This window comes from Rasamsonia byssochlamydoides, assembly GCF_041956645.1.
Source record: "Rasamsonia byssochlamydoides strain NRRL 3658 unplaced genomic scaffold VTN77scaffold_3, whole genome shotgun sequence".
NCBI classification, from domain to species: Eukaryota; Fungi; Ascomycota; class Eurotiomycetes; order Eurotiales; family Trichocomaceae; genus Rasamsonia; species Rasamsonia byssochlamydoides.
In genome coordinates, this window is record NW_027192386.1 from 580031 (window position 1) to 605329 (window position 25299).

Consider the following 25299-nt stretch of genomic DNA (forward strand, 5'->3'; position numbering starts at 1 on the left):
GGCGAGACGGGTGGGGATGGATTTGCCGATTACGAATAATCATAGCAATAATAATGGCGGGAATGGGCAGTGAGCAGGGAGAGTGAGTGAATATAGTTTAGGGCTTAGGAGGGGGAGAAGATGGGAATAGAATGGATTGGGATCCGTCCATCTACCTAAGGGGGATAGGGGAGAGACGGGGAGGGAGAGAGAGAGAGGAGCACACCATCCCCGGTAGTGGACGGATGGATGGGATCAAATCATCACCTCATCGATGGGGGAGTGAGAGGATAAATGAGCGAACATATGCAGATCTTTTTTCGATCAATGACCTGCCGACCAACCGACCGACCATGACGACAGGAATGAGACCAGGAACCGGAAACCAGGAAAACGAACGAACGAACGGCAAGCAAGTCAGTCAGCCAGTTTTTGTCTCTGCCTTCTTCCTTCTTCGCTCTTCCTCTCCACCTCGTTCGTCCGTTCGTTCGCTCGTCCATTCCATGGTTTATAACAACATACGCTGTGTTTGGTGTCGATCTCGAACTTGAGTTTGAGCTTGACGACAATATCGCGACCTCTATGAATCATAATCATAGCGGACTCGTCTGACTAACTAGACAATACCGGGTTTGGAAGAAGCGGAAGATAACCCACCCTCCCTGCCCATTACTATCCTATTCGATCCTGGCAGATTGCAACCCGGCCTTTCTCTCCCTCTGCTGGACTGGATGGATCATTAAAAGAAAAAAAAAGATTCTTCCCAGTGCTCTCTCTCCGTTTTTCTCTGTGGCATGATCGTCTGTCTCCCCTATTCATCCAGTCACAAACAGGTGGGCCAACATTCGCTATTCGCTCTTTGCTGCGCCAAACCGAATAGAGCAAGAGTTGGGAGTTTACTGAAGACGAACGAGGCATACTGCGCGCTCATTAGATTATTTATTTATTTCTTGATAAAATAGAATAGAATAGAGCGAGGCAATCAGTCATATAAGGACCTATAGTATCATATGTGATGCGTATGTACAGTACCATTACTGAATTCGAACCGGGACATAATTCCTATTTCTATTCCTCTTCTAATCTATTCTATTCGTGACTCATCTAACCAACACAGCTTGTCTGCATTAAGTAGCTAAGTTAGTTACTTAGGTAGGTAGCTCTATGCATATATCTTTCCATCTGTCATCTGTATACTGTACCGTGTACAGTACTGAATCTGCATGTATGTATGTGTGTACATACATACTTCGCCCAGATGCCAAGACGCTTGCTTGCTTCGCATTGTATGTCGAAGAAGCCCGTTTGAGAAGACCACTGGCAACGGAGTGTAGATCAAACTGTAACGTTGGCTGGCCAGTGGGTATGCGTGTTTGTACTGTATGTACATCCCAGCAGGCTTTGGGCTATGTCTGTCTGTTGGATAGCCTCGATTGGGAAATGACCTCACCGACGTGGTTATTTACCTGCTCCCACGGCTTGGTCCCGTTTCTGCGGATTTGAACATTTCTGCACTGGGAGTTATGGACCTGAGTTGTCACCACGCGTTGGCCGTTTGGAGTCAACTGATGAAGAGTCTGCGAAACTCCTAGACCTTCCAGTCTCTGCCAGGTCCGGCGAGGTCTGCCGTGACAGGATTAAATTTCACGAGCAGACGGCCACACACAGTGACAGTTACAGCATGTGCGTCTGGTCCGCTTCAATTCAAGCCGATCGACTAGCCATAAGACGTTGTTTTGTAGTCGACTATCCCGTCAGCTGAATACTCTCCATCTGCCTCATAAGCGTTATGCTGCTCTCTTCTTCTTCGATTCCAACTTCGATGGCCGTTTTGGGCCGGTTCTTGTTCAGACCCTCCAAGAGGGTGCATGCTTTGCAGATCTTCTGGCTCGAGATGTATCCGCATCGTTCGCATTTCTGGATCGTCTGCAGCTTCAGTGGCTTTCCCTTTTGTTGTTGACCGCGCTTCTTCTTGAGAGGGACAGCAGCAGTGGAAGAGTTCTGCGGCAGCGTGATTTCCGTCTCGTTCATCTGTGCCGCCTCGTCTTCCGCCAGTTTCTTCTCCATCTCCGCCATCTCTCCCCCGCTGGATCGGCCGTTCTGGCTGCCACAACCTCCCGCTGGGTAGTCGTCTGCCTCTGCCGAGGCCGACATGCACTTCCCGCTGTTGCTGATCTCTGGTGGAACCAGAAGGGCCATGTCCTCTCCGCTTTTGACAATATCAAGAATCGAACTGGGTCGGATCTTCTCGAGGTCCTTGATCAAAGTCCGGGCGCTACCCCGGAAAGCTTCCGGGGAGTAGATGCATTCCGTGCTGAAATAATCCAGCTTCTTGTGGTGCGCATACAACACGATCTCCTTCTCGTACGCGTATTTCAGCGGCTTGCTCCGCTTTATCTCCGTCGCCACCGAGTCCGTGACGATGCTCGTGCCTCTCGACAGACGAGGCAGATCCCCCCGCAGCAGGTTCATCATGACGGTTTCTGCAACGTCATCGGCGTTGTGGCCCGTCACGACATGCTTGATTCCCAGACGCGCGGCGCCGCGGTCGAGAGCCTGCCGGCGAAACACCCCGCAGTACGTGCAGTTGCCCTTCTTGCCCACCTGGGCAACCACCTGGTCCATCGTCCATCCGTAGAGCTCGTCGTATCCCACGATCTCAAGCGGCATGTTGTACTGCACCGCATTCCGCTTCACCGTCTCCAAACTGTCATCCCGGTACCCTTTGATCCCCTCGTCGATGGACAGCAGGACCAGGTCCAAGCCATAGTTGTACCGCTCATTCAGCGTCTTGAGCACGGAGGCGAGCACCGTGCTGTCTTTTCCACCGCTGGCCCCGATCGCGACCCGTTCGCCGGGGTAGAAGAGGGATGCGGAGGTGATGGTCTCGTGGATCTCGGTTTCGAAGACTTCCAGGAAGCAGGACTTGCAGAGCTTGTGGCGGTTTTTCGGCCGGACGATGACCGCCCTGGCCTTCTGGCAGTGAAAACACAGCGTCGGAGGCATGATAGCAGTGAGCAAGTTGACACTGTGCTTCAACACGCGATACTGTACTCTGTAGACTTTTTTGTGCCCTCTCTTTTGTTCCCCGCCGCCGCATCAGAGGTTGGTCCGTGCGGTACTTAGTCAGCAGGTCTAAGTAAGATCATTGATCAACATCAATAATTCCGAATTATCCTGGTATGCCACTTCATCTCGATTGGATGGAGAGAGAGGAAGTTCAAACGGACTGCATCAGAGAATGGTCCAGCTCATAATAACCAGATATGATAGATAGACAGAACTAGTTGAATATGAAACTGCCGCTCTACGATCAGCGATAGCTAGTCAAGACGTTTATTGAATGACGCCAAGAGAATACGCAGAGTGAATCACTTGTCCATTAATGCAGTACATCAATTATTATATTTATACACATGCTCAATAATGTTCACAGTCAGTTAAAGAAAAGGAAACCCCTTGCCCCAGGCAATCGGGAAAATAGAAAACGCTTTCCGCAACGCATAAGCATAAGCCAAGCCATCATCATGCAGATCACCCGCCACACATTCTCGCCATTTCTTCGGCAACGGTGATAGTAGTGGTCACCCGAGAGACAATCGAGACAACATCTTGCCAGTTCTGCTGTCCCCAAAAAATCGTCTCTTGGGCCGAAAAAAATATATAAGATCCACATCACCGTATCCCAAAATGGGGTAAAGAAGAATTAAAATTGTTAGCATGCATAACAGGTCACATTCCAGTCATTCAAACGACTCAGATGCATAAGCTCGCGGATGCCGAGTTCTGCCGGTAATATGCAGATCGCAACAAAAGATCGTCTGCTCCAACAGTTCTAACTTCAACTGGTATATAAGTCGCTTTCTACAGCTTTCCCTGGAGCAAGTTCGAGATCATCTCCCTGCCAGTGATCCGGGTAGTAGCCCAGAGGGTAGGGAAGTCGAGGGTGCTCGTGAAGGTGTCCGCATAGCCAAAGCCCAGCATCGGAGGGATCCATCCCCGGGCATATTCAAGAGCGAAGCAGGAACTCTCCATCTTGTATTGCTTGACCTCACCGCGGGGCAGGTGATGTACGCTTCCCTGGGGGTACACCTCAGGTTCGTAGGATCCCGGGGTATAGGCCAGCTGGGTGCCCTGGAGGATGTGGAAATAGTCGTCGGCAGTGTGGCGGCCGGTGTGTCCTTCGGTACCAATTGCAGTTCCTGTATGGAGTTAGTAGGAGCATGCAACAGAGAGAACCGATGAGGGTCTACCGACCGAAAATGATCAGATATTCCGTAATGCCTATACGTCATTAGCATCTACCTCTCCAATTCCACCTTCACTGTGACCTTCACAGTATCCGTCGCAGGAGACAGGGACAGAGATCGACTTACTTGCATGAATGATATACATCGCACCCATTGCACCACCAGCATTGTTGAAAACCCACTCCTCGTCAAAGTTCAAGTACTTGCCGGACAATTTCTGATCCAGCTCCTGGACGATGTAGTTCACCACCGCCCGTGTATCGTTTCCATGGGCGCCAATGGCACGCTGGGCCAGGTCATGTAGATGTGCGGGTTCGAAGATGTAGAACCATTCGAGGTGCTTGTCGAGATAGACGACCAAGGCCGTGAGGAGCGCAAGGACGAGGGCGAGGATGGTGAGGGTTGAGAAGCCAGTCGCCGACCGCGACGCATTGGTCTTTTTCTGAGAAGCCATTGAAGCCGACTAGCCGAACTAAGTCGACTTTTACAGTATGGCTGAGAGGATGTGTGGTGGTGGTTTGAGAAACAAATGAGCAAGTGACGTGCCTGTACAACAAGCAGCGAAATAAAAATAATTTGAATTCGGGCAAGTCAGGATCAGGGGTACTTTCCCCGCTAAAGTTAGTTTTGTTGGGGCTCATCCGGGGCTTGGCTTGAACCAAACCACAACTTACCCGGAGTACATTGATTCAACATTCAGGCAGTACATAATTATCCTTCTTGAGACTGTGAGGATTTAAGGAAATATGGAAGACTTGTGTGTTAAAAATCCGCACATTTTGAAATCCAGTTTTGATTGAATTTCTGCTTGATTTTATATTCCATGCTGGATTGGGTGTGCATGCTGACGCTCACCGACTATGGGAAGCTCAAAAGGGATCCTGAAAGAGACAAACGAAAGGGAAAAAAAAATAATTGTTATAAGAGAAAATAGTTCGAGAAGAGAAGAGAAGAGAAGAGAAGAGAAGAGAAGAGAAACCAAATCGCATTACAAGCGTTGGACTTGGAAGGGGCAAGTAAACCATCTTCCTCTAAAAATTTTCTTAAGCATTCAATGCGGAGAAAACTTTCCAATTTTTCTTTTTCCTTTTAAAACAATTCCTGAATCCTGGAATGTAGGGCAGGGGATCCTTGTCGCTCTCCTGGTAGGATTGGAAACCAATCAATCTTATCACGTGTTCAAATTGACACTCCTGTATAACACAGTGGTTCAACACTTACTAGAGTACAGGTACCTAGGTAGGTATTACTTACTACTAGGAGTGAAAAAAGGAGCAGAAACCTCCCCTGACTGCCTTGAATATAATGTCTTGCCAAGTGACGGCTGATACTCTGTCCCTTTTACGGCCTTTGTGGATGGATTCTTGGCTCTGTTCCAGTAAGGAAGTTATATTTAATTACGGCTTACACAGATTACTCCGTAGATAATTCAATGTTCTTGTGGTACTATGATAGTCTTATTGTTAGAAGTATTAGAACGGATTATTAAGTAGTGAGCTATCACTAACTAGTACTATCGGTCCTTTGCAGGGTTATGTGGTATTCTCATAGCGCCGTAGGTAGACTGGAGCATTGTCCAGTGCAGGGGTAGTTACTTGGAATACCTCCTATCTATCTAGGCATGTCTATGTGCATACGGAGACGCCGAACTGGAGTCACATGTTACTTCCCCACGTTTCTAGGAGGTGCTTACTGCTGAGTCAGATTGACACTTCTGCCGATGTAAGCTACTCAAAATGTCCTATGAGGTAATAAGGAGGAGCTTGTCTGAGACACCTAACAGGTAGGCACCTAGGTAGCTAGCTACCTAGATAAACTATCCAGAGACAACCAATTTGTCAATATCCCCTTCCTTCCTAGGGCTAGAGGCAAGCCGCCTTTGAACACCTGGGGTATATACGATGACTAAGTTGGATAGGGTAAACCCTAATCAAAGGGTATGTGTGGTCCGCTCAGACCACAGACTAATAACGTGGTAGAGTTCTTCCGGCACTAGACGTAGGTCCGAAGGGGAACTACGAGTAATATATATGTGTTACCCCACCTCGGCGGGGCTTTGCCATCATGCACCTGGCAATTCTACTCCGTACAGAGTACTCCGTACACATGACCAAAAGTTTTGGTGGAAAGCCTGTAGATCCCGGAGATTGTATGGTGCCACCTTTTGCGCCTCAGACGTTCCACCAAGAAGCTGCGTCTGTATTTCCGAAAGCCGTAGGCGGTAAGCCACCTAAGTCACGTGGAACGGCTGACAGAGGACTAAGCCTGGGACAACGCTGTACCAGGAAGATAGTTTATCCAGCCCGAGATCCTCGCTAAACAGGTCCCACAAACCACTACGGAGTAGTGAAAGTGGCATCTACCTCATCTTCTCAGACTGCTAGCCACGCAAATCCCAGTCAGTCAATACCTGCTTCCATCTTTTCGTTGAAGTACCAGTACCTCTAGGAAGTCGAACTTCAAGATGGGTAAGGTTCACGGATCGCTGGCTCGTGCGGGTAAAGTCAAGGCGGCAACGCCAAAGGTAAGGCCTTTCCTAGGTAGTTTGTATGGTTGTACATTCCAAAACGTGCTAATGGTAGTCGGTATAACAGGTCGAGAAAGCCGAGAAGCCCAAGAAACCGAAGGGACGCGCCTATAAGAGAATCCTTTACACCCGCCGATTTGTTAACATTACTCTGACTGGTGGCAAGCGGAAGGTATACATACTACTGTGGACTGGTCCTGGAGCAGTTTGACTAAGTGTCTGTCTCGTTTTGCAGATGAACCCGAGCCCGGCCTCATAAACCGAGTCAAAACCTCAAAAGAAGATGTGTTTGGCATACGGGGCAACATTACGCAAAATGGCATGGCTACTATAATGATATCATGCTTTTCTGGGGGTGGTACAATACATGGGCTTATTGATCTATTCGAGCACCTTTTCCAGTCAGAATGTTGAAAAGGACTGAAGGCTGACCAGTGTGGAATGCCTGGTCAACTTTGAAATACATATGCGTTCCAGCTAGATGTATTCTAGTATGCCTAAGTCTTAAATTGGGAGGGAGATGAAGGAGTGTATTTTCCCCTCCCTCCTCTCTCTCAAAACCAAAGCTACTGCTTATTCGGTTTTCTTCTCATTCCCTTTGGATCGTGCTTGGCTTACATGAACGTTTCTACCTCCGCTTTCAGTTCCGACTGACAAGGAAGATGACATAAGCTTTGCGGCCTAGGGGTTACCTAGGTCACAGATATTAATTAGTACCTGGATGGTCCTTATAGTAACTAGAGGCAAAGAGGCAGTATTAGTAAGTTCTTAGTACTAAACGATCCGCCTCCTATAACTAAGAGAGGCCTATAATAGAAGATAGGGTCTATATATTTTCTAATCCTTCTACTATTTATTACAGCACCTGGTGGCATTATTAAGCTCTTAAAAAAAAAACTATATTATAGCTGAGAACAGACTTATTATTAATTAAAATCCCTCTTATGCTATCGTACATCTCTATCTGCTTTAGTTAATTTCCTGGGCATCTTCAGAAGCTAAGTGGTGGCATATGAGCTGCAATAAGAATAAAAAAATGTGGTAGATTAATGGAAATAGAAAGTTGACTTCTTTCTTTTTTCTTTTTTACAAGAGCCAGAACTAACGAGTTAATTAAGTAACACGGCAAATGACAAGGAGAAATAAGGAAGAAGAGAAAAAGGAGGAAAAAAAAAGAAGACTCCGAACTAGACGATACCATAGGGTTGCCCATAGAAGGGGGCATCGTACTGTACCTAGGTAGGTCAGATTCTTACCTAAGGTAAGACTGGAGTCTCTCCATCGACCCAATCTGGAACAGAGGGTAAAAAAAAAGAGGACGAGGGCGATACGCTGATGCCCCTTTTCTTATATCTTCGCACCAATTGAAAACACAAGCAAGCCATTATGAAACTATTGTTGTTGTGAATCTGACTGTCACTCGAGTAGTAGCCTTGTCCGAGATGGGAAACTTTTAAAGTTAGGAATCCGTTTTATGTGTCGCATCGCGTCCATACATGGGGTTTTAGTTTTACGTACTGCACAGTGCACACCACGTCACGTCACCGTCCTAAGAATACTAAGAATAACTCTACCTAAAAATAAGAAGAGATCGTTGACGTTGACAGGAACGCAGCGTCGAGAATTGGAGAAGCCTAGCAGCCTGCCAGCCCTAGAAGTTCCTGGGCCAATCAAGTGGGGTAGTGAACGCGTCACGGAGGCTCCGTAAGCGCTGCAGGGGATCCAACGGTAGCGCTGACCCCTGCTTGGGAGTCGTTGGCGGGCGCTTACTGAGGCGCCCAGATCGCACAACAAGCATCACAAAGCAACAAACGGACGTTTCTGTTGGCGCCTGTCAGACAGGGAGCTTGATGCTCGAAGTAATACTGTAGAACACTGTCAATGTCGTTGTCATTTTTAGATCCTGTCACAATGGCATCCTTCCGTTAGATCGTAGATTAGCTAGGGATAATTCTAGTTACATTTGGTTAGTTGTTGCTGTTTATAGAGCGAACGAGTCAAGGACCGTTGCATAGGTACGGGTACTCCGTATAGGAAGTACAGGGCACTCCCGTAGTAAACGGACGGTGATAAGAAAGGAGCTCCACCAAGCTCATCGTAGGAGACAAAGTACGGAGTACGCTGGTTTGTTTCAAGGAGAAGTAGCTATTGGGTGTCCCTTAGCTCCTACAATCGAGGGATGAGACTAAAGTAGACAAATGGATCTTTTTTCACAAACAGGGCTCTACCTATCCCCAAGTCCAAACGCTGGGTTGTATGTGGGGGTCGAATAAGAATTTTTTTGTAGAAACCTAGATACTAGCGATCGGAGAAACCGGGACAAGGGGTGACGACCATGTGCGATTGATGTTGTAAATGCGACCCTATGACGTACTGTGTTACTTCCCTGGATTCTTATTTGTTGCATCCTTCGAGGCGCTTCAATATAGAGTGGTCCGTCGTGTTGGGGGCTAGTGGACTGTGGCTGGGTACGCTTCATCGTGAAGCAACAACTTTCGTATTATGCGGACTGACTCGACAGTATCAGTCTGAACATCAGCCAAGAATGAATGGAAAACCGAATGAATAACGCAGAATAATGGATGAGTGTTATGAAGGATGTAGTTCGCAGCTGAGATATGATACGCGTGTACTGTGAGGCTGAGGGAGAGCGCCTGCCTTTCTCGGCGATGCTAGGCAGAGACATTTCGAGCTGGTAGTGTAGATACAAGGTTCGTGTTCTAGGGACGGTTCAGACGTGTTGCTGTGCGCGTCGTCCTCTACAGATCGACGCCAGAAAGGGCTGGCAGCAGGGCCTGTAATTCAATAATTGCAATAGCATAACCTGGGGAACAGCAGTTCCTTGTTCTTGGCAGGTGATTGAGTCAGATTGACTCAGATGGCGGGGACTCACTAGCCACAGCATCCCCTCGCATGACGCCGTCCTGAGAACGCGATTGCCTTTGGTGTCGCGGATGATTGACGCCCAGGGCCGCCTGCCGCCGACGATTGGTCGCCCTCGCGTGTCCTCAAAATGGCAACTAGCACGGACGAACCGTTGAGGAAGCTACTGCTCAGTTCGAACTTCTACTCTGCTGGGCGAAACGCGAGGAACAGGCGGGACGACAAGGGCTTGTTCAAAGTCCTTCGTCCTTCTCGTCTTTTGGCTCTGGTCTGTTTCTTCTGCTAGCCTAGAAACGTCTTGATGCCCCTTCTTTTCCCGATGAAGCAAGCATTCCATTTTTGGGACCGCGAATCGCGGCCCTGTATCGACGTGCGAGTTCCTGGATCCGAATCGCGCGCTACGACGCTGCTCGACACGCTCGCTCGGTATGCAGCCCCCTGCGGCGGCCTATCTGGCGTCTTGTCTCCCCACAGCCGATAACTGGTCGCGAGGAATCCTTGCAGCGCTGGTGGGCAGCCACCAACCGCCCACCCTGGATTGGGCAAACCCTGTGGCCGGTCATGGGCGAGGATCTGCTGTCGGTACTCTGTAGATGGCCGTTGTGTGTATGAAGGTACTGTACATATAACTATCTGCCCTGTGGCCTCGCATTTCACGAGGCTCATCCACATGCACCGCGGCTCTCAGTTGGACCTTCTCCAGCTTAATTGTTGCTTCATTATAAACTCCTCCCAGATTTCTTGTAATTCCTCTCGTTCTCTTTGGCAGTTGGCAGTTAATTTTTCTTTCGCTTTGTCTTGCATTCATTACTTAATAATATACCATTATTTTGTCGTGACAAGCCACCTTCCGGTATATCGACCCTTCGCCCCCACGTCTCTGACCTAAGACCTGCCCCAAGACCGCGAATTGTCCCGTCATTTTCCAAAAAAGTCGATCCGTCGAAACGGAGGCCGGCCGAAGAAAAAATCAAGAAAGAAACTGGGGCTTGTGGCTGGGCGATCACGGCAGATCGATCTATCGATAAGCTCGTTTAAAATAGGCAACGCACTGCCTGTTGACACGACAACCCCAGCTATCCTTGCAGCATTCTTGAACCACGTCGGATTGCTTCGCTGGGCGGGATCTCGCAGCAAACCGGCTTGATATTCACCTGCCTTTCGGTCTTGCACGGCTTTTCTCTCTGGAAACCGAACAGAGGTGACAATCGTTTCACTACAACGCCATTCATTATTCATTCACCATTTCCCCCTTTATTACCTCCAACAAGGGTGCCACCTTTTTTCATCACGGAGGAAAAAAAAAATTTATTCCCCAGAATTGAAGAGAGGGAGACACTCTTTGACTCCCTTTTTTTTTTAATTTGATTTGTTACCTCTTCCGCGCGGCGGAATTTGTTAGGGCAAATTCCATTTCATCGAAGTCCTACACAACAACACCAACATGTTCGATCAGATGGATGCTACAACGCAGTCCCTCAACAGGGCGGCTCTGAACGAGTTCGTGATGCGTCCTGTCTCACGGGATATGATCTCCCATCTCGCCCAGCAAGCATCGAAGGTCATCCGGTGCGAGCCCCATGTGACCACATCATCCGTCAATCAGCATGGGCAGCCCACACCTCCCAGCACTCCCCCCCTGAACGGTTCCGACAACCTGCCTCCTCTTCCTCCGCTGGAGATCTTCATCGCCTCTCTCGTTCAGCGGTCACAGGTGCAGGTGCCTACTCTGATGACTTCGCTGGTCTACCTCGCCCGGTTACGGGCTCGTCTTCCCCCAGTCGCCAAGGGCATGCGCTGTACCGTTCACCGCATCTTCCTGGCCTCTCTGATCCTGGCTGCCAAGAACTTGAACGACTCCAGTCCCAAGAACAAACACTGGGCACGGTATACGGCCGTGAGGGGATACGATGGCTTTGGATTCTCGTTGGCGGAGGTTAATCTCATGGAACGCCAGCTCCTATTCCTTCTCGACTGGGATACCCGTGTTACGGAGAAGGACCTTTTTGAGCATTTCGAGCCCTTTCTGGCTCCGATCCGCAAGCGATACGAGATGCCAGAGCCGCAGGATGCACTGAACCCCCTCCAACATGAATGGTGGCGTCTCAATGCTTCTGCGGAGGCCCTTGCCGCTCGCCTGCGCCGTCAGAAGCAGGAGATGCGAGGCGAGATTCGACGGGACGGCGCTTCCCAGAAACGTGTCCAGCACAGTCATCTCTCGTCGTCGAATACAGGCAGCCACGACTCGCCGCTGTCGGTTTCCGATGATGTCGAGCGCTACAGCCCTTATCATCGCCGACGCCCGTCGTCGTATCGGAGCAGCAATCGGTCGATTTCGCCTCCTTCCGTCAAGGACGTCCCAGGCTTGTCTCGCGCGGACACTCACAACTCGTTGTGCCCGTCGTCCCGTTCTTCGAGCTTGGCTCCGAGCTCGCGGAGCACACCCGCCAGTGTGAGCACATGTTCCTCTGCCCCCGGGGACGACGTCGTTGTAGCGGATGAAAACGCCAGCCCGGCAAGCTCCGCCCTGAGCTACAGCTATGTGAACATCCAGGCTATGCATCCTCAGCCAAAGCAGCAGCCGGCCATGATCGGTTCCACGACCTCACAGCCAAGCAAAAAGATCAAGACGACGGGCAGCATGGGCGGCAGCAGCGGCGGCTTGATGGCAAGGTTCTTTGCTTCTGCTGCTGGGGCATACATGGGCGGTCGCATCGGCCGACCTCAGGCTTAGCTGAGCTCCACTGAAATGAAAGAAAGAAAGAAAAAAAACCACACGCTCCAACATAGACTAATTCTACATCGACCTGTCTGAGCTGGCCTCGGCGACATTTTCTTTTGTGTGTTTCTACATCGTCCTTATTTCTGTTTCAGGGAATTGGTTCCACGGAGTTAGTCGGCATGGTGGCGGGACTAGGATTGGTTGAATGGAACATACATGATTGGACATCGGAATGCTGGCATGGACACAGCACTACCATGCTAGTCTAACGGCCGCCTCTCTCTTCCCCTTCGCCCGTGTTTCTGAATGATCCCTGCTGGTGCATTTTTCCTGGTGCATGCAGCGTGTCATATACGCGTTTTGCTTGCTCGATTCTCCTTTCTATCACCCGTCCTATCTACTTGCCTTTCTTTGTTCGTTTGCATCATAGCGTTGGGCAGGGCGTTGTCGTTATTTGGCCAGAGAATTTTTGATGTTTCTTTCTTTCCATGGATATTTCCTTCTATTGTCCTGCTGTGGTATATCTCTTATGTTTGGTTACCCTTGTCGCCATCGATAATATGGGTTGGCGTAATTATTGTGTGCGTGAAAGGAAAAGTGTACGGTAGGGTGGATGTACTACAATTAATAATAGGTTAGCAATGAGAGTTTTATAACGATCAATCGGGTCATCATTATTTTGCTACCGTACTCTGTAATCAGTTCTCCAGCCTGAACGGCGGACGCTGTTGTCGTGTGACCGGCTGGCTCATCGCCAGGCCTGTTGTATTGCCATTGCCGCCCCAGATTCATTCTCCTTTTCGAGCTCCATCAATCAAACATTTAAATAAGATTGTCATCTACACCAAATGTTTCGTTCGGAGTCGGCCTTTTTATTTTATTTTATTTTATTTTTTTCTCTTTAATATAGTTTCTCCACGAATTACGTTAGCAATCGAGCACTGTCCCGCCAGCCAAGCTTCCCTTCGTCAGCAGACCCCACCTGTCTACGACGCTTCTAATGTGTCTCCATACGGAGTATTTAGTATATCCATATATTAACATTATCAATTTAATCCGTTAGTATACGGGCAATTTCCGCTTTCGTTATTGAAGATCCCCCTTATCAGCGTGGAGAAACCCGTATAAACTTGCCTTTTCGTAGAGGGTAGCTTCTTAGATGGAGATGGATCCCCTCCATGAATTTATTCTTGAGGATCAGCAATTGTGTGAAGAGTTCTCTTTCTTTTCAAGACAGCGTTGAGTTGGACTGAATTGAATTGCACATCATATCAGCTCAGCTCAGCTAATAGGAGTCAGACTTGAACTAAGCTTATTTCCTCGGAGGGAAAGAAAATGCATTTCAACCCCCTCCTTCTCTACTTCACTCTCCTTTTTCTATCCCCCTTGACACGTGCCCAGCTTTCAGGCCCCGTCGGACCATTGACCTCAATCTCCCACAAGCAGAGCATCAAAACATGCAACGTGCTGGACTACGGCGCGGTGGCAGACAACTCCACTGATCTGGGACCACCATTAACCGACGCCTTCACGGCCTGCTCCTCAGGAGGAGTGGTGTACATTCCCCCTGGGAACTACGCTCTCGCAACATGGGTCACGCTCAGCGGCGGCACGACCTGGGCGCTGCAGCTCGACGGCATCATCTACCGCACGGGCACGAGCGGCGGGAACATGATCTACATCGAGCACGCGACGGATTTCGAGCTGTTCAGCTCGACTTCTGCCGGCGCCGTCCAGGGCAGTGGGTATCTGTTCCACATGAATGGCGACATCACGGGGCCGCGGATCCTGCGGCTTTACGAGGTGTCGCACTTTTCGGTTCATAATATTGCGTTAACGGATTCGCCTTCGTTCCATTTTAGCATGGACACGTGCTCGAATGGAGAGGTGTATAATATGGCGATTCGTGGAGGGGATGAGGGGGGGCTTGATGGGATTGATGTTTGGGGGACTAATATTTGGGTTCATGATGTGAGAATCCATCCATCAGATCTATCTATAATAGGCTTTGCTGTCCGGTTCATACTAAATGCTTCCAGGTGGAAGTGACGAACAAAGACGAGTGTGTCACCGTAAAGGTAAGAAGATCCCTTCTCTGTACAAAAGTCGACGGACTGATTGACTGATGAATGTTTAGTCTCCCGCCTCGAATATCCTGGTAGAAGACATCTATTGCAACAGGAGCGGTGGGTGTGCGATAGGCTCCCTTGGTGCCGACGTCAATGTCAGCAATATCCTGTACAATAACGTCTATACCTGGGCGTCCAATCAGATGATGATGATCAAGAGCAATGGCGGGAATGGCACGCTTTCCAATGTGGTTTTCCAGAACTTCATAGGTGAGTACCCACCCGTTCACGATGCAAAGAAAGGGCGTCGGTGTTAACCACGTTTTTTTCTAGGGCATGGAAACGCCTACTCCCTCAACATCGACAGCCACTGGTCCGGCATGACCCCCGTCAGCGGCAACGGCGTACAGCTGACCAACATCACCTTCACCAACTGGAAAGGCACCGAGGCCAACGGCGCTCTCCGCGGGCCGATCAAGGTGATCTGCCCGGACGCCGTACCCTGCACCGACATCGTCATCGAGAACTTCGCCATGTGGACCGAAACAGGCGACGAGCAGTGGCTGGAGTGCGAAAGCGCGTACGGCTCCGGGTTCTGTCTCGACACGAGCGACGATTATACCTCCTACGCGGTCGTCACGCAGTGGCAGACGACGCCTCCTTCAGGCTATGCTGCGCCGACGATGGCAGCGGATTTGACAGCGGGGTTTGGCACGACGGAGCCGATTCCTATCCCGACTATCCCGACGTCGTTTTATCCGGGAGTGACGCCGATTAGCCAGTCGTAGGTAGATACTGGTGGGAAGAAATGATGAACTGAATCTGAACCCGTGTATGTGAACAGAAAGATGTCTGAAAAAGAAAAGCTGTACATAAACCACAGGATTATATATAGCCAGTATAGCCAGTACAAAGTCACTCCAGTTCTTCTTCTTCCTCTTCTTCTTCCTTTTCTCCCTATCTCTCGAGAGACCCGCCTTTTGTAGCTACCATACCCAGTTACAGGATAGCCCGTCACAATTCTTAATTGGAGGTATTTTATTTGGGATTTAAGAACTAAAGAATAGGGTTATATCCAGCCAAATAGGTGCTTATTTCATACCTAGATACTGGTATATAGACGAAGAAAGAAGGCTATATATAATAAAGGAAATTAAAGCCAAGATTTGAAGCTCTCAGAGGCAGCTTTGGAAGAAGCAGGGATGCAATAGTCTCTTCTATATGAATGAATGGCAGGCTTAATGAGTGATGTTAACAGGTACCTAGCCTTCGTATCGTAGTTCAACCAACTTAGATATCACCGGCTCGGGCCGACCCGTTATTTCAGAAAATAAATGCAAAATAGGTTACCTTTCCCATTTTATTTTCTAGAGTGTTCTTCCTCTCTACTGAAGTATGTACTGTACATATGTAGGTATATTAATCTCATCATCAACATTGCACTTGCTCTGACAAAATTGAAACTTTGGTCCCGATTACATGGCGCGCCACAGAGATATTATTCTCATTAACCCCAAACAAGCAGTCAAACTGGTGATCAGTTAGTTAGCCTGTACGTAGGTGCTGAAGAAAAAAAATTAAATTGGGATGCACAGATCAGACCCAGAGCTGTCATTCTTATAAATGTTGACGGATGACAAAATGAAGTCATGGTCGGGAAAGACATCATCCGATATCAAAACGATGTATGTACTTCTTTATCGCCCGCCACTAATTAATCCCCGACGCTCCTGCAGTCTGTACTCTAGTCTTGGTTTACCCTGGTCTCTCTCTTTATCACCTGTAGCTTATTGGACTGGCTGGGGAGCATATCAAAACAAGAATGCCGTTGCTTATCAGCATTATCAGCCGGTTGTATCGTATAGATAGATATTTACTACAGTATAGAGGATCTCTTCAAAATGCCACTTCTCAAATCTCATTGTATCTTATTGTATCGCTTTGTTTCGCACATAACACCTGGTTAGTTACTTTCTGAGACGATCACATAATAATGCGTGTGGCTGGACAGCAAGATGGCGAGGCTTGGCCGCCAGGCACGGTCAGATTGGAAGGTAAATCTGCCGAAACAAATGACTGCCGTGGTTCATCTGATGCAGCGGGCTTATTATATGCACTTCATCAGATCTCCAGAGACCGGGAAAACATGAGATTATCCTGCAGCCTCGACCCAGCAGAGATCCCAATGATCCGTTGGTAAGGCACCATAACCATACTCGTCCCGGAAAATATCTGATAATTCTGCCACAGAATTGGCCGAACTGGCGGAAATATCTCAACTTTGCGCTTGTGTCGTACTATGCTATCATGGTCTTTGCGTTGTACGTACTAAAAACCCGAATTCGGTTCGGTTTGGTTCTATGCTGACTCCCTCAGTATTGACGCCGCAACTCCGACTTGGGGCCCAATGAATACTCAGCTGGGATTCAGCTATGAGATTCTCAACGACAGCTACGCCATTGGGTGCGGAACCCTCGCCATCGGGGCGTTCATGCTGATCCCCTTTGCGCTCAAATTCGGCCGACGCCCTGTCTACATCGTCAGCACGGCGCTTCAATTTGCCATATCCGTCTGGTCCGCCAAGCTGGAGACGGTGGCGGACCTCATGCTGGTGAACGCCCTCAGCTGTCTTCTCGGAGCGCTGGCCGAGGTGATGGTGCAGATGACCGTTGTCGATGTGTTTTTTGTGCATCAACGAGGACGCCTGAACAGCATCTATGTCTGGTGCGCGAACATTGGAGGGTCGCTGGCGCCTCTCGCAGCGGGATATATCACTGTCTCCCAGGGCTGGCGTTGGGTTTGGTGGTGGAATGCGATATTGTTTAGCGCAGGACTCGTGGCCTTCTTGTTCCTGTACGAGGAGACCAAGTTCTCCAGAGCGGTTGTCGTTGATGGGATTTCCCTGGCAGGGACTCAAGAGGAGATGCCTGTCAGATTGAAGAAGAAAGATGAGGAATCCCAGCCGAAAATGTCAGATCCAAAGGAAAAGCAGGTCGAAACGGGCCCTGACAACAGCGGAGTGACTTCTATTTCAATCGATCCGACCATTCCACAGAAAACGTACTGGCAACGACTCGCGCTGTGGTCCTCGTCCCCCAGCTCGTTCCGTGACTTTGCCCGCCATAGCTACCAGCCCTTCATCATCTTGTTCACCATCCCCGCGGTGTTCTTCATGTCTCTGGTCTACGGAGCAATGCTGGCCGTCTCTTGTGTCCAGGTCACCACCCTATCATCCTGGATGACGCTGCCACCGTACAACTTCAACGCCGCGCAGATCGGCCTGATGAGCCTTCCCCCGTGGATCGGGACTACCCTTGGTGTCCTCGTGTGTGGACCATTGAGCGATTGGCTGATCATATTCCTTGCAGAGCGGAATGACGGCATCTACGAGCCTGAAATGCGGCTATGGGTCATAGCGGCCTTCATTCCTTTTGTCCCTGCCGGCCTCTTCATGTTTGGCATCGGTCTGAACGACGGCGCCGCATGGCCGATTCTGGCAGTGGGATACGCAATTTGTTCCTTTGGTCTCGCGCCAGCTAGCAGCATCGCCCTGACGTATATCGCAGACGCCTATACAGAGGTATACACATCCCTAACCCCTCCTGACATCATTGCTAATTTAAGGTAATTTAACTCTAGGTCGTGGCCGACGCCCTCGTCGGAGTAACCTTCACGCGCAATCTCATCAGCACAATCTTCGTTTTCGTCCTGACTCCTTGGATTAACCAAGTAGGGATGAAGAACGTCTACGTGACGATTGGCGTGCTGATGACCGTCGTCCTGCTGGGGACGTTTTATTTCATATATGATGGCAAGCGACTCCGGGTCAAGACGACGAGGTCGTATCGGTATTATGCGGCGCGACAAGTTGAACGATCCTAGGGTGTAATAGAAGTACGTAACGTCAGGGACTCTTTCAAAGAGACGTGATGTATATCAATGAACACATGGACATTTCATGATTTGCGCTCTTTCTTTTTTTCTTTTTTCTTTTGCTAATAGAGCATGTTGTGTTTATTTATTCGTTTCTGTTTCCAATTTTTCTATCACCAGTCTTATCTGGCCAGCTGATTTTTCGATACTGTAGTAGAATTGCGAATAATAAGCAACATGAACAGATGTACAGTATTTCCACGAATGGAAGGACCAGGATGACCTCGAGGGCTAAGCCTTATTGATACTAGTTCATGATTCCAATTATTCCCAATCTGGTTCACGGCTAATCACTTAGTCAGCAGCACAAAACTCGGCTACCTAGTTAATTATTTCTTATCATAACCCGTTCTTATCATATCGATAATCGCACACATTTTCATCTGTGTCTACAGAACTCAATCTGTGTCCTGTTTTCGTGTCTACTTCACCTGACCATCTCTCCTCAAGCTCTTTTCAACATCACTGCCAACCTCTCACCAGTCTAGTTATCTTTCGACCAGTTTACTACCTCAACAATGGCTAAAGTCAAGAAAAGCGGAGACACGATCAATTCGCGGCTTGCTCTTGTCATGAAGTCTGGCAAGGGTAAGTCTCAGTGCGACTTCGAAGGGAAAAAAAAGAGCCATTGACCTGTTTTGTCTTCCAGTGACGATGGGATCGAAGTCGACGTTGAAGACTCTTCGCTCCGGTAAAGCCAAGCTGATCCTTATTGCGGGAAACTGCCCTCCGCTTCGCAAGTCTGAGCTTGAATGTACGTGAACCCGCAACTTGACAGTGAGAGACCAGACTAATAGCGAATAGACTATGCTATGCTCGCCAAGGTCCCTGTGCACCACTTCAACGGCAACAATGTACGTATTTGACCATATGCATCCTCCCGCAAACACAACCACCCTAGATACCGTGTGTATCGAGCTGGTTGGCAGCTCCGTTGCTCAGAGAAGAAGTCACTTTTTATTTTTTCTTGTTATTAAAAATAAAAAGTGACTTTGGAGAGCGGATGTTGCTCAGAGAAGGGATCACCTTTTTAAGGGATCCTGGAGAGCGAATTTACTAACGGTGTTCATTGATAGATCGAGCTTGGAACGGCTTGTGGGAAGCTCTTCCGCTGCTCCACTATGGCCATCCTGGACGCTGGTGACTCGGATATTCTGAGTCGGGAGGCTTAAGCGAGCAGGCCGTAGCACTGCGGTGAGAAGAAGTTGGACAGTCTGGAGACGGTGATATGATGGTAGTGCCTGCTGCGTATCTGAGGCTTTACAATTGCAGGCACTCATTACGTCTTGCACAGTACTTGTATTATACAAAGCCAAAAGTCAGTTTAGTAGCGACTATGATGCAAATATTAAGAGGATTCAAGCTGCATTCTATCTTTCTAAGCTGAAGACAAGTAAAATTCTCAGAAAGACCAGACTACTAGGAGTTCCAGATTATGACTAACCCCTATTAGAATTAGATCTTCCACCCCTTAATATATGAATTCCAACAGAAAGAGGGATTTAAGGCGCTTCCCTATACTAAAAGGCTTTATCCTAGCCGTGGTGGTTTGACAGATATCCCTGTTATTAGAAAGATCAAGACCACGCTCTTCTTCTATCCCCATCGTATGTTCTCCAGATATCTAGACAACTCGTCCTCATTTGTCGCTTTCGACTCATTGTGATGGTATAACTGGATGGCGACTGCGTACCATATCACATTAATCCCATACAGCAATTCAACGGTTCATCGCCCCCATAGGGCCAGAGCCATAAGCAGGGCCATAGCATTCCGCTATGGGGGCGAACTTTTCCCGGCCCTATACCTAACATTCCGGCGCATTATTACGTATGTAGTCGGAGTACGGAGTACTCTGTGCTAGCTAATGGATTTATTGTAGTTAGTCAGGATGGCCCTCTCTTTTGGCCCCCTAAAGGATCAAACACAAACAACCCTAAAACCCAGCACCCATCACCTATTTCCCACAGGAGTAAAAACCTAGAAAAAAGGAAAAATTCTAGAAGACTGTTTGGAAGGCCATGACGGGGATCTGCGTGGGGTGATGCCGGCTGTCTTAGGTTGAGTGATTTTCTTCATTGATTTTTTTTACTTAAATATTTGACTCTGGACGTCTGCCTGGTTTATTTCCTCAGTTAAGAGACAGACGACAGGTCGCGTGGCCAGTAAAGCTGCTCTGACAGCTGACTGATTGGTTGCCGTCATCTGTTTTATTGTTACTCCGCATTCACCCCTCGATATTGCCCCGCGATCGCTTTGATATCCCCATTTCTCTTGTTTTTTTTCTTTTTTTGCTTTTTTTCCCTACCTCACACTGCCATTTTCTGATCACTTCCTTTATGTTATGATCTGCAGACAAGCTAATTCTTGACAATCTGCCAACATGCCTTCCCAGACATGCTACCTGCCAAACGGCCAAACGTTCAGTGTGACTCCCGTCTTTGGCGGGGTCACTTTCAAGTCCAACGACATGAACATCCACAATTCTGCCTTCCCTCCCGGCTGGACAATCGTCATCCACACCGAGGTGCCTGAGGAGGAAGCATCATCGTATGACTCCCCATGCGATGACAGCGACTCCAACGTCAAATTACCTCCCCCCACGGCGTCGTCCCCGCCTGAGACCGCAGCTCCAGCTGCAGCTCCAGCCGCATCTCCAGAGCGCAAGGTCCGCATCTGTCGCTTCAAGAGACCGACCCTTCGCAATGATTGTCTCTTTATTTCGTCCATCAGCAATCCCTCCAACAATGACTTCAAACCCCCAAGCTCCCCCACCCGCCAAATCGCCATGATGCTGTGGGCCACGCTGTGGTGGTACTTCCACGAGCCTGAGCCCAATCTCTACCTCACGACAGACGCATCTGCCAACACACCGGTGACTGGCAGGCCCAAGGGAGAATGGCGAGTGAATATCAAACGGGAGGGAATCTTCAAGGGCCGCAATCTGCTGCAGAAGCTGGAGCGCATGGGCTTGATTGCAAACGAGGATTCGTCGGTTGGGCTCGACTCGACCGGATGGGAGCGTATGTTTACCAGCCGGCGCAGTTTCTGGCAGCTAGATCCGCGGATATTCATCTTCACGTTGACCCCAGCCAGCATCGCGCCGGCGAATCCGCCCTCGCCGTCCGTCTCGCCGTATAATTCCAGACCGTCCTCTCCCAGTCCAGATCGTCTCATCGAGACGAGCGCCCTCTCACCAAGTGAGCCTCCCATGCACACCTCCGGTTGTGTATCTTCCGGGCCATACACCTCGAGCAGTCACCTCCCCACGTACTATCCTCCGGCACCCATGCAGTACACATTCACCGATGGCATCCGGCATCCTATCCGGCCACGACCACCCCACCAGGGCGAGACGTTCTATGCGCGGTATATTCCCAGTGTCGGACAGTATCTCTCGTTTCGCGTGCCCGTGCTTACACAGCAAGTACGGGGTACGGATCACTCCCGCTCGCCGTCTTCAGCCTGTTCTCTCGCGGTGCCATGTTCTCATAGCCCGCCTCCGGGACCGTCGGACCTGGACTTGTTGCACAAGTGGATGAACGATCCCAGAGTAAATGCGGCATGGGGGGAGGCAGGTCCTCGTTCGAAGCAGGAAGCATTCCTTCGGAACGGCCTGACCAGTCGGCACAGCTTCCCCGTCTTCGGATGCTGGGACGGCAAGCCGTTCGGATACTTTGAGATCTACTGGGTTAAGGAAGACCGCCTGGGGCGGCTGCTAGGCGGCAACGTGGGCAATTACGACCGTGGCCTGCACGTTCTGGTAGGCGAGCAGGAATTCCGCGGTCCTCACCGGGTCGCGATCTGGCTCAGCGCGCTGGTGCATTACTGCTGGCTGGCTGATCTGCGGACGGAGACGGTGATGCTCGAGCCGCGGGTTGATAATGAGAAGTAGGTCTCCCCATTCCCTCTCCTTTTTTTGTTGTCGTCTTCAATCCTAACGATTTTCCCAGATTGATAAAATACCTGCGAGACGCAGGCTTCTACAAAGAAGGCGAAGTCAGTTTTCCGCATAAGCAATCGGCCGTGATGAAGATCAAGCGGGATTATTGGGAAGCGCCGGTCTTGTAGGTTGTTTTTTTGGTGTGGTGTGTTTTTTTTTCTTCCTTTTCTGGGTTGGTTGTCTTCTACCTATGCTGGTTCTGCATGCTGGCTAGCTTGCGTCTTTCTCTTTCTCTTTTCGCTTTTTTCTTTGCACCATGATGGATGATAAGCACTATACCCAGTCAATCAATCTCATTACTTGTACTATAATCTACTGTACATTACATACAAACAAAGAAATCGGGATTTCTCTCCCTCTCTTTTTTTCTCTCCCTTTTCTGTCTGGTTGGTCGGTAGCTTTTTTTCTTTTTTTTTTAGCGATTTCACTCAGTGTATGGTGGTCATGTCATGTCGTGGTATTTTATTTCTCTATTGCGATCGATCGCACAACGTCACTTACTTCTTCCTTTTCTTTCCTTTTCTCCCTCCTCACTCCGTACTCATCGGGCAATTTCATCAATTAAATGTGGTGTGGGGGTTCATTAAAAGAAAAAAAAGAGGGAAAAAAGTGAAAGAAAGAAATAGACGAAAAAGGAAAGATTATTTATTTATTTACTGGTTTGATTTTTTTTTCCCCCTGAGTCCTAGGTATGTAATGTACATGTACAGTACGATCCAGTGGTTCTGGTCCCCCTAAGGAGAACGTTCCATTAGTACTTATGTCCACTAACTATCGGCAATTCAATTTATTTCCAGATTAGGTAGTTACGGTACCTACCTAGGTAAACCTTTGTACAGTACAAGTCCTGCGGGGAAGAGAAGAGAAGAATGACACTGACACCCCGCGCGTTCGTTCGATAAAAATAAATAATGTCGTCATGGTCATGGTCATCGTCATCCGCTTCACTCAGCTTTCTAGAAGACACAGAGGAGGGGGGAAAAACAAACAAAGAAAAGGGTTTTTTTTCCATTTTTCGACAACTGATCAATTCATACGAAAGAGATTCCAATTCCAATTCCATTTACAAATCTGGTGATATATATTATCGTCCACAGCTATGGGGAAAGAGAAATGTATATATAATATAGTATTGATTCGATTTCGACTTCGCATTTTGATATCATTTAAAATTGCTCCTAACGAGGACTAAATTTAGGGGTATAGGGTGGCTTGGTGAAGGTGACTAAAAAAAAGAAATCCAGATTGGTGTTTCCCGTTCCGTTCCCACATACACATAAAAAGAAACAAAAAGGTTCTTGGGCATAAATAGGGGATTATCAAGTAGATAGAAAGGAAGAAAGGAAGAAAAGGGAAATTGGGAGGACAGGTATACTGTAAAGAAAAAGACGACAAGAAGAAATAGAACTGCCGATGCATCCCTGTAAACAGACCTACAACCCCCACAATTCTTCATCACTCTTGACCATGTCATCTTCCTGAAGCACTCGCAGGCCATTGATCTTCTCCTGCCGACGCTTCTCCCGCTTCGTCACCATCCGGCTCGGCGTAATGGGCGTGACCGGCGTGAAAGGCATGTACGGACTGTACGGCGTCGGCACGCCTGTGCGCGGCGCATCTGTCGAACGCGCCGGCCGCTCCAGGATGGTCGTCTTCGTCGGCGGCGCGCTCTGTGGCGGGTTGAACTGCCGGAACGGCAGTGTCGACGAGCTGTTTGCGGCGCGGTTGTTGAGATTCAGCGGAGTCGGAGCGGCTGCTCTGCTGCCCTGATTGTTGTTGTTGTTGCTGCTGCTGCTGCCCGGGTTGATCGGCTGCAACTTAAATGTCTGGTTCGACTGTGTCGGTGCTAGGGGTGCCGTTGGAGGAGGACCCGGATTGTAAACCCGCGGTGTCAACGGCTGATTCTCGCCGTACGACGTTGCTTCCGCCGGAGGGGAAATTGGCAGCTTGCGAATGGAGAGGCGGGGCGAGCGGAGTTTATTCGAGATGGATGATGGAGACTTTAAGCCGGGACTGAAAATGGACAGATTTGAGATTTTAGAGAGTCTCGAGTTCGAGCGGGCTTTTTTCTCCTCTGGACGCGGCGATGGCGGAGTTTGGTATTGAGAAAACCCTCGAGGGCTGTGCAGCGGCGATCCCACCGGGGACGACTGATCAGCACCGGCGGCCTTCCTCGCATCGTGTTCCATCACAGCCGCGTAGAGCATCTCCAGATCCTCCTGCGCCTTCCGCCGATCGGCGGAAACGACGCTCTCGTCGATGGTCGCCACGCTGTTGTTGGACGCGTGCGTCTTCGACCCTCGGGGGATGTTGCTCCACGACATATTCCACCCTCGAGCTTTATCGGGGCTGGGAAGGACGGTGCTGGCAGCAGAGATAGGGCTGGGATCAGTGCTGACGGTAGGCTTGTTGTTCACCGGCTGGAGCATAATCATGTCCAGCGTGTAGTTCGAGGACTGCACCGCTCCTCTCAGTCGTCTTCCCACCAGCAGCAGCAGGACGACGACCAGCGCGTCGAAAATCACGTAACTACCGACAATCCCTCCGATCTGGAGCGGAAGATTCGATTCGTCCTGCGAATCAGACTGGTCTGCACGAAAGTGGATGGAAACCGGATGAGCGGACGCCTCGAGTGCGACGATGATGAGAAGCAGTGACAGAATCCCCAGTGTTGACCGGACGGACATGTTGTGACCCGGGGACTGAGATGGGACTGATATATCTCAACGCATGTCGACGCGACGAGACCTCCTGTCAATCTCTTACAAAAAGAGCCGGAGGTGCATCGTCTGGGGCATCGTCTGGGGCATCGTCTGGGCGCCGCAGATATATGCTCTGGCGAGTCTGGCAGGATCTGGAGGTGACATACTGGGCTGGCTGGCTGGGGGAGAGGAGTGATTGGAGGGCCAAGCTGATGGCGGATGTGAAGGAGGCAGGGATGCTGCAGCGCTGCCGCCAATGACATATCCTGCTGCAGTGACGGTAGGCTTGAT

The 25299-nt window shown here is 49.4% G+C and overlaps 10 protein-coding genes across 10 annotated transcripts; 7 read left to right on the forward strand and 3 right to left on the reverse strand.

Annotated features, from left to right (window-relative positions):
- Positions 1-1725: 1725 nt before the first annotated feature.
- On the reverse strand, positions 1726-2985 carry VTN77DRAFT_4272 (uncharacterized protein; the record flags this gene model as incomplete). Its single annotated transcript, XM_069420313.1, has 1 exon — positions 1726-2985. One exon carries the CDS (start codon positions 2983-2985, stop codon positions 1726-1728), a length of 1260 nt encoding a protein of 419 aa, XP_069281943.1.
- Positions 2986-3843: 858 nt separating this feature from the next.
- On the reverse strand, positions 3844-4683 carry VTN77DRAFT_4273 (uncharacterized protein; the record flags this gene model as incomplete). The annotated part of the gene is made up of 3 exons (XM_069420314.1): positions 3844-4181; positions 4237-4263; positions 4356-4683. The coding sequence occupies 3 exons, from the start codon at positions 4681-4683 to the stop codon at positions 3844-3846; spliced, it is 693 nt and encodes a 230-aa protein (XP_069281944.1).
- Positions 4684-5089: 406 nt separating this feature from the next.
- Positions 5090-5557, forward strand: VTN77DRAFT_4274 (uncharacterized protein; the record flags this gene model as incomplete). The annotated part of the gene is made up of 1 exon (XM_069420315.1): positions 5090-5557. The coding sequence occupies one exon, from the start codon at positions 5090-5092 to the stop codon at positions 5555-5557; it is 468 nt and encodes a 155-aa protein (XP_069281945.1).
- A 1136-nt stretch (positions 5558-6693) lies between these two features.
- VTN77DRAFT_4275 (40S ribosomal protein eS30) lies at positions 6694-7015 on the forward strand (the record flags this gene model as incomplete). Its single annotated transcript, XM_069420316.1, has 3 exons — positions 6694-6753; positions 6824-6928; positions 6992-7015. 3 exons carry the CDS (start codon positions 6694-6696, stop codon positions 7013-7015), a joined length of 189 nt encoding a protein of 62 aa, XP_069281946.1.
- A 4068-nt stretch (positions 7016-11083) lies between these two features.
- VTN77DRAFT_4276 (uncharacterized protein) lies at positions 11084-12373 on the forward strand (the record flags this gene model as incomplete). Its single annotated transcript, XM_069420317.1, has 1 exon — positions 11084-12373. One exon carries the CDS (start codon positions 11084-11086, stop codon positions 12371-12373), a length of 1290 nt encoding a protein of 429 aa, XP_069281947.1.
- A 1323-nt stretch (positions 12374-13696) lies between these two features.
- VTN77DRAFT_4277 (uncharacterized protein) lies at positions 13697-15218 on the forward strand (the record flags this gene model as incomplete). The annotated part of the gene is made up of 4 exons (XM_069420318.1): positions 13697-14332; positions 14401-14439; positions 14499-14700; positions 14764-15218. The coding sequence occupies 4 exons, from the start codon at positions 13697-13699 to the stop codon at positions 15216-15218; spliced, it is 1332 nt and encodes a 443-aa protein (XP_069281948.1).
- Positions 15219-16445: 1227 nt separating this feature from the next.
- On the forward strand, positions 16446-18312 carry VTN77DRAFT_4278 (uncharacterized protein; the record flags this gene model as incomplete). Its single annotated transcript, XM_069420319.1, has 5 exons — positions 16446-16484; positions 16564-16626; positions 16681-16751; positions 16807-18010; positions 18070-18312. The coding sequence occupies 5 exons, from the start codon at positions 16446-16448 to the stop codon at positions 18310-18312; spliced, it is 1620 nt and encodes a 539-aa protein (XP_069281949.1).
- A 569-nt stretch (positions 18313-18881) lies between these two features.
- VTN77DRAFT_4279 (60S ribosomal protein eL30) lies at positions 18882-19229 on the forward strand (the record flags this gene model as incomplete). The annotated part of the gene is made up of 3 exons (XM_069420320.1): positions 18882-18951; positions 19013-19117; positions 19168-19229. The coding sequence occupies 3 exons, from the start codon at positions 18882-18884 to the stop codon at positions 19227-19229; spliced, it is 237 nt and encodes a 78-aa protein (XP_069281950.1).
- A 1517-nt stretch (positions 19230-20746) lies between these two features.
- VTN77DRAFT_4280 (uncharacterized protein) lies at positions 20747-22434 on the forward strand (the record flags this gene model as incomplete). The annotated part of the gene is made up of 2 exons (XM_069420322.1): positions 20747-22254; positions 22317-22434. 2 exons carry the CDS (start codon positions 20747-20749, stop codon positions 22432-22434), a joined length of 1626 nt encoding a protein of 541 aa, XP_069281951.1.
- Positions 22435-23739: 1305 nt separating this feature from the next.
- VTN77DRAFT_4281 (uncharacterized protein) lies at positions 23740-24993 on the reverse strand (the record flags this gene model as incomplete). Its single annotated transcript, XM_069420323.1, has 1 exon — positions 23740-24993. The coding sequence occupies one exon, from the start codon at positions 24991-24993 to the stop codon at positions 23740-23742; it is 1254 nt and encodes a 417-aa protein (XP_069281952.1).
- Between the last annotated feature and the right edge of the window lie 306 nt (positions 24994-25299).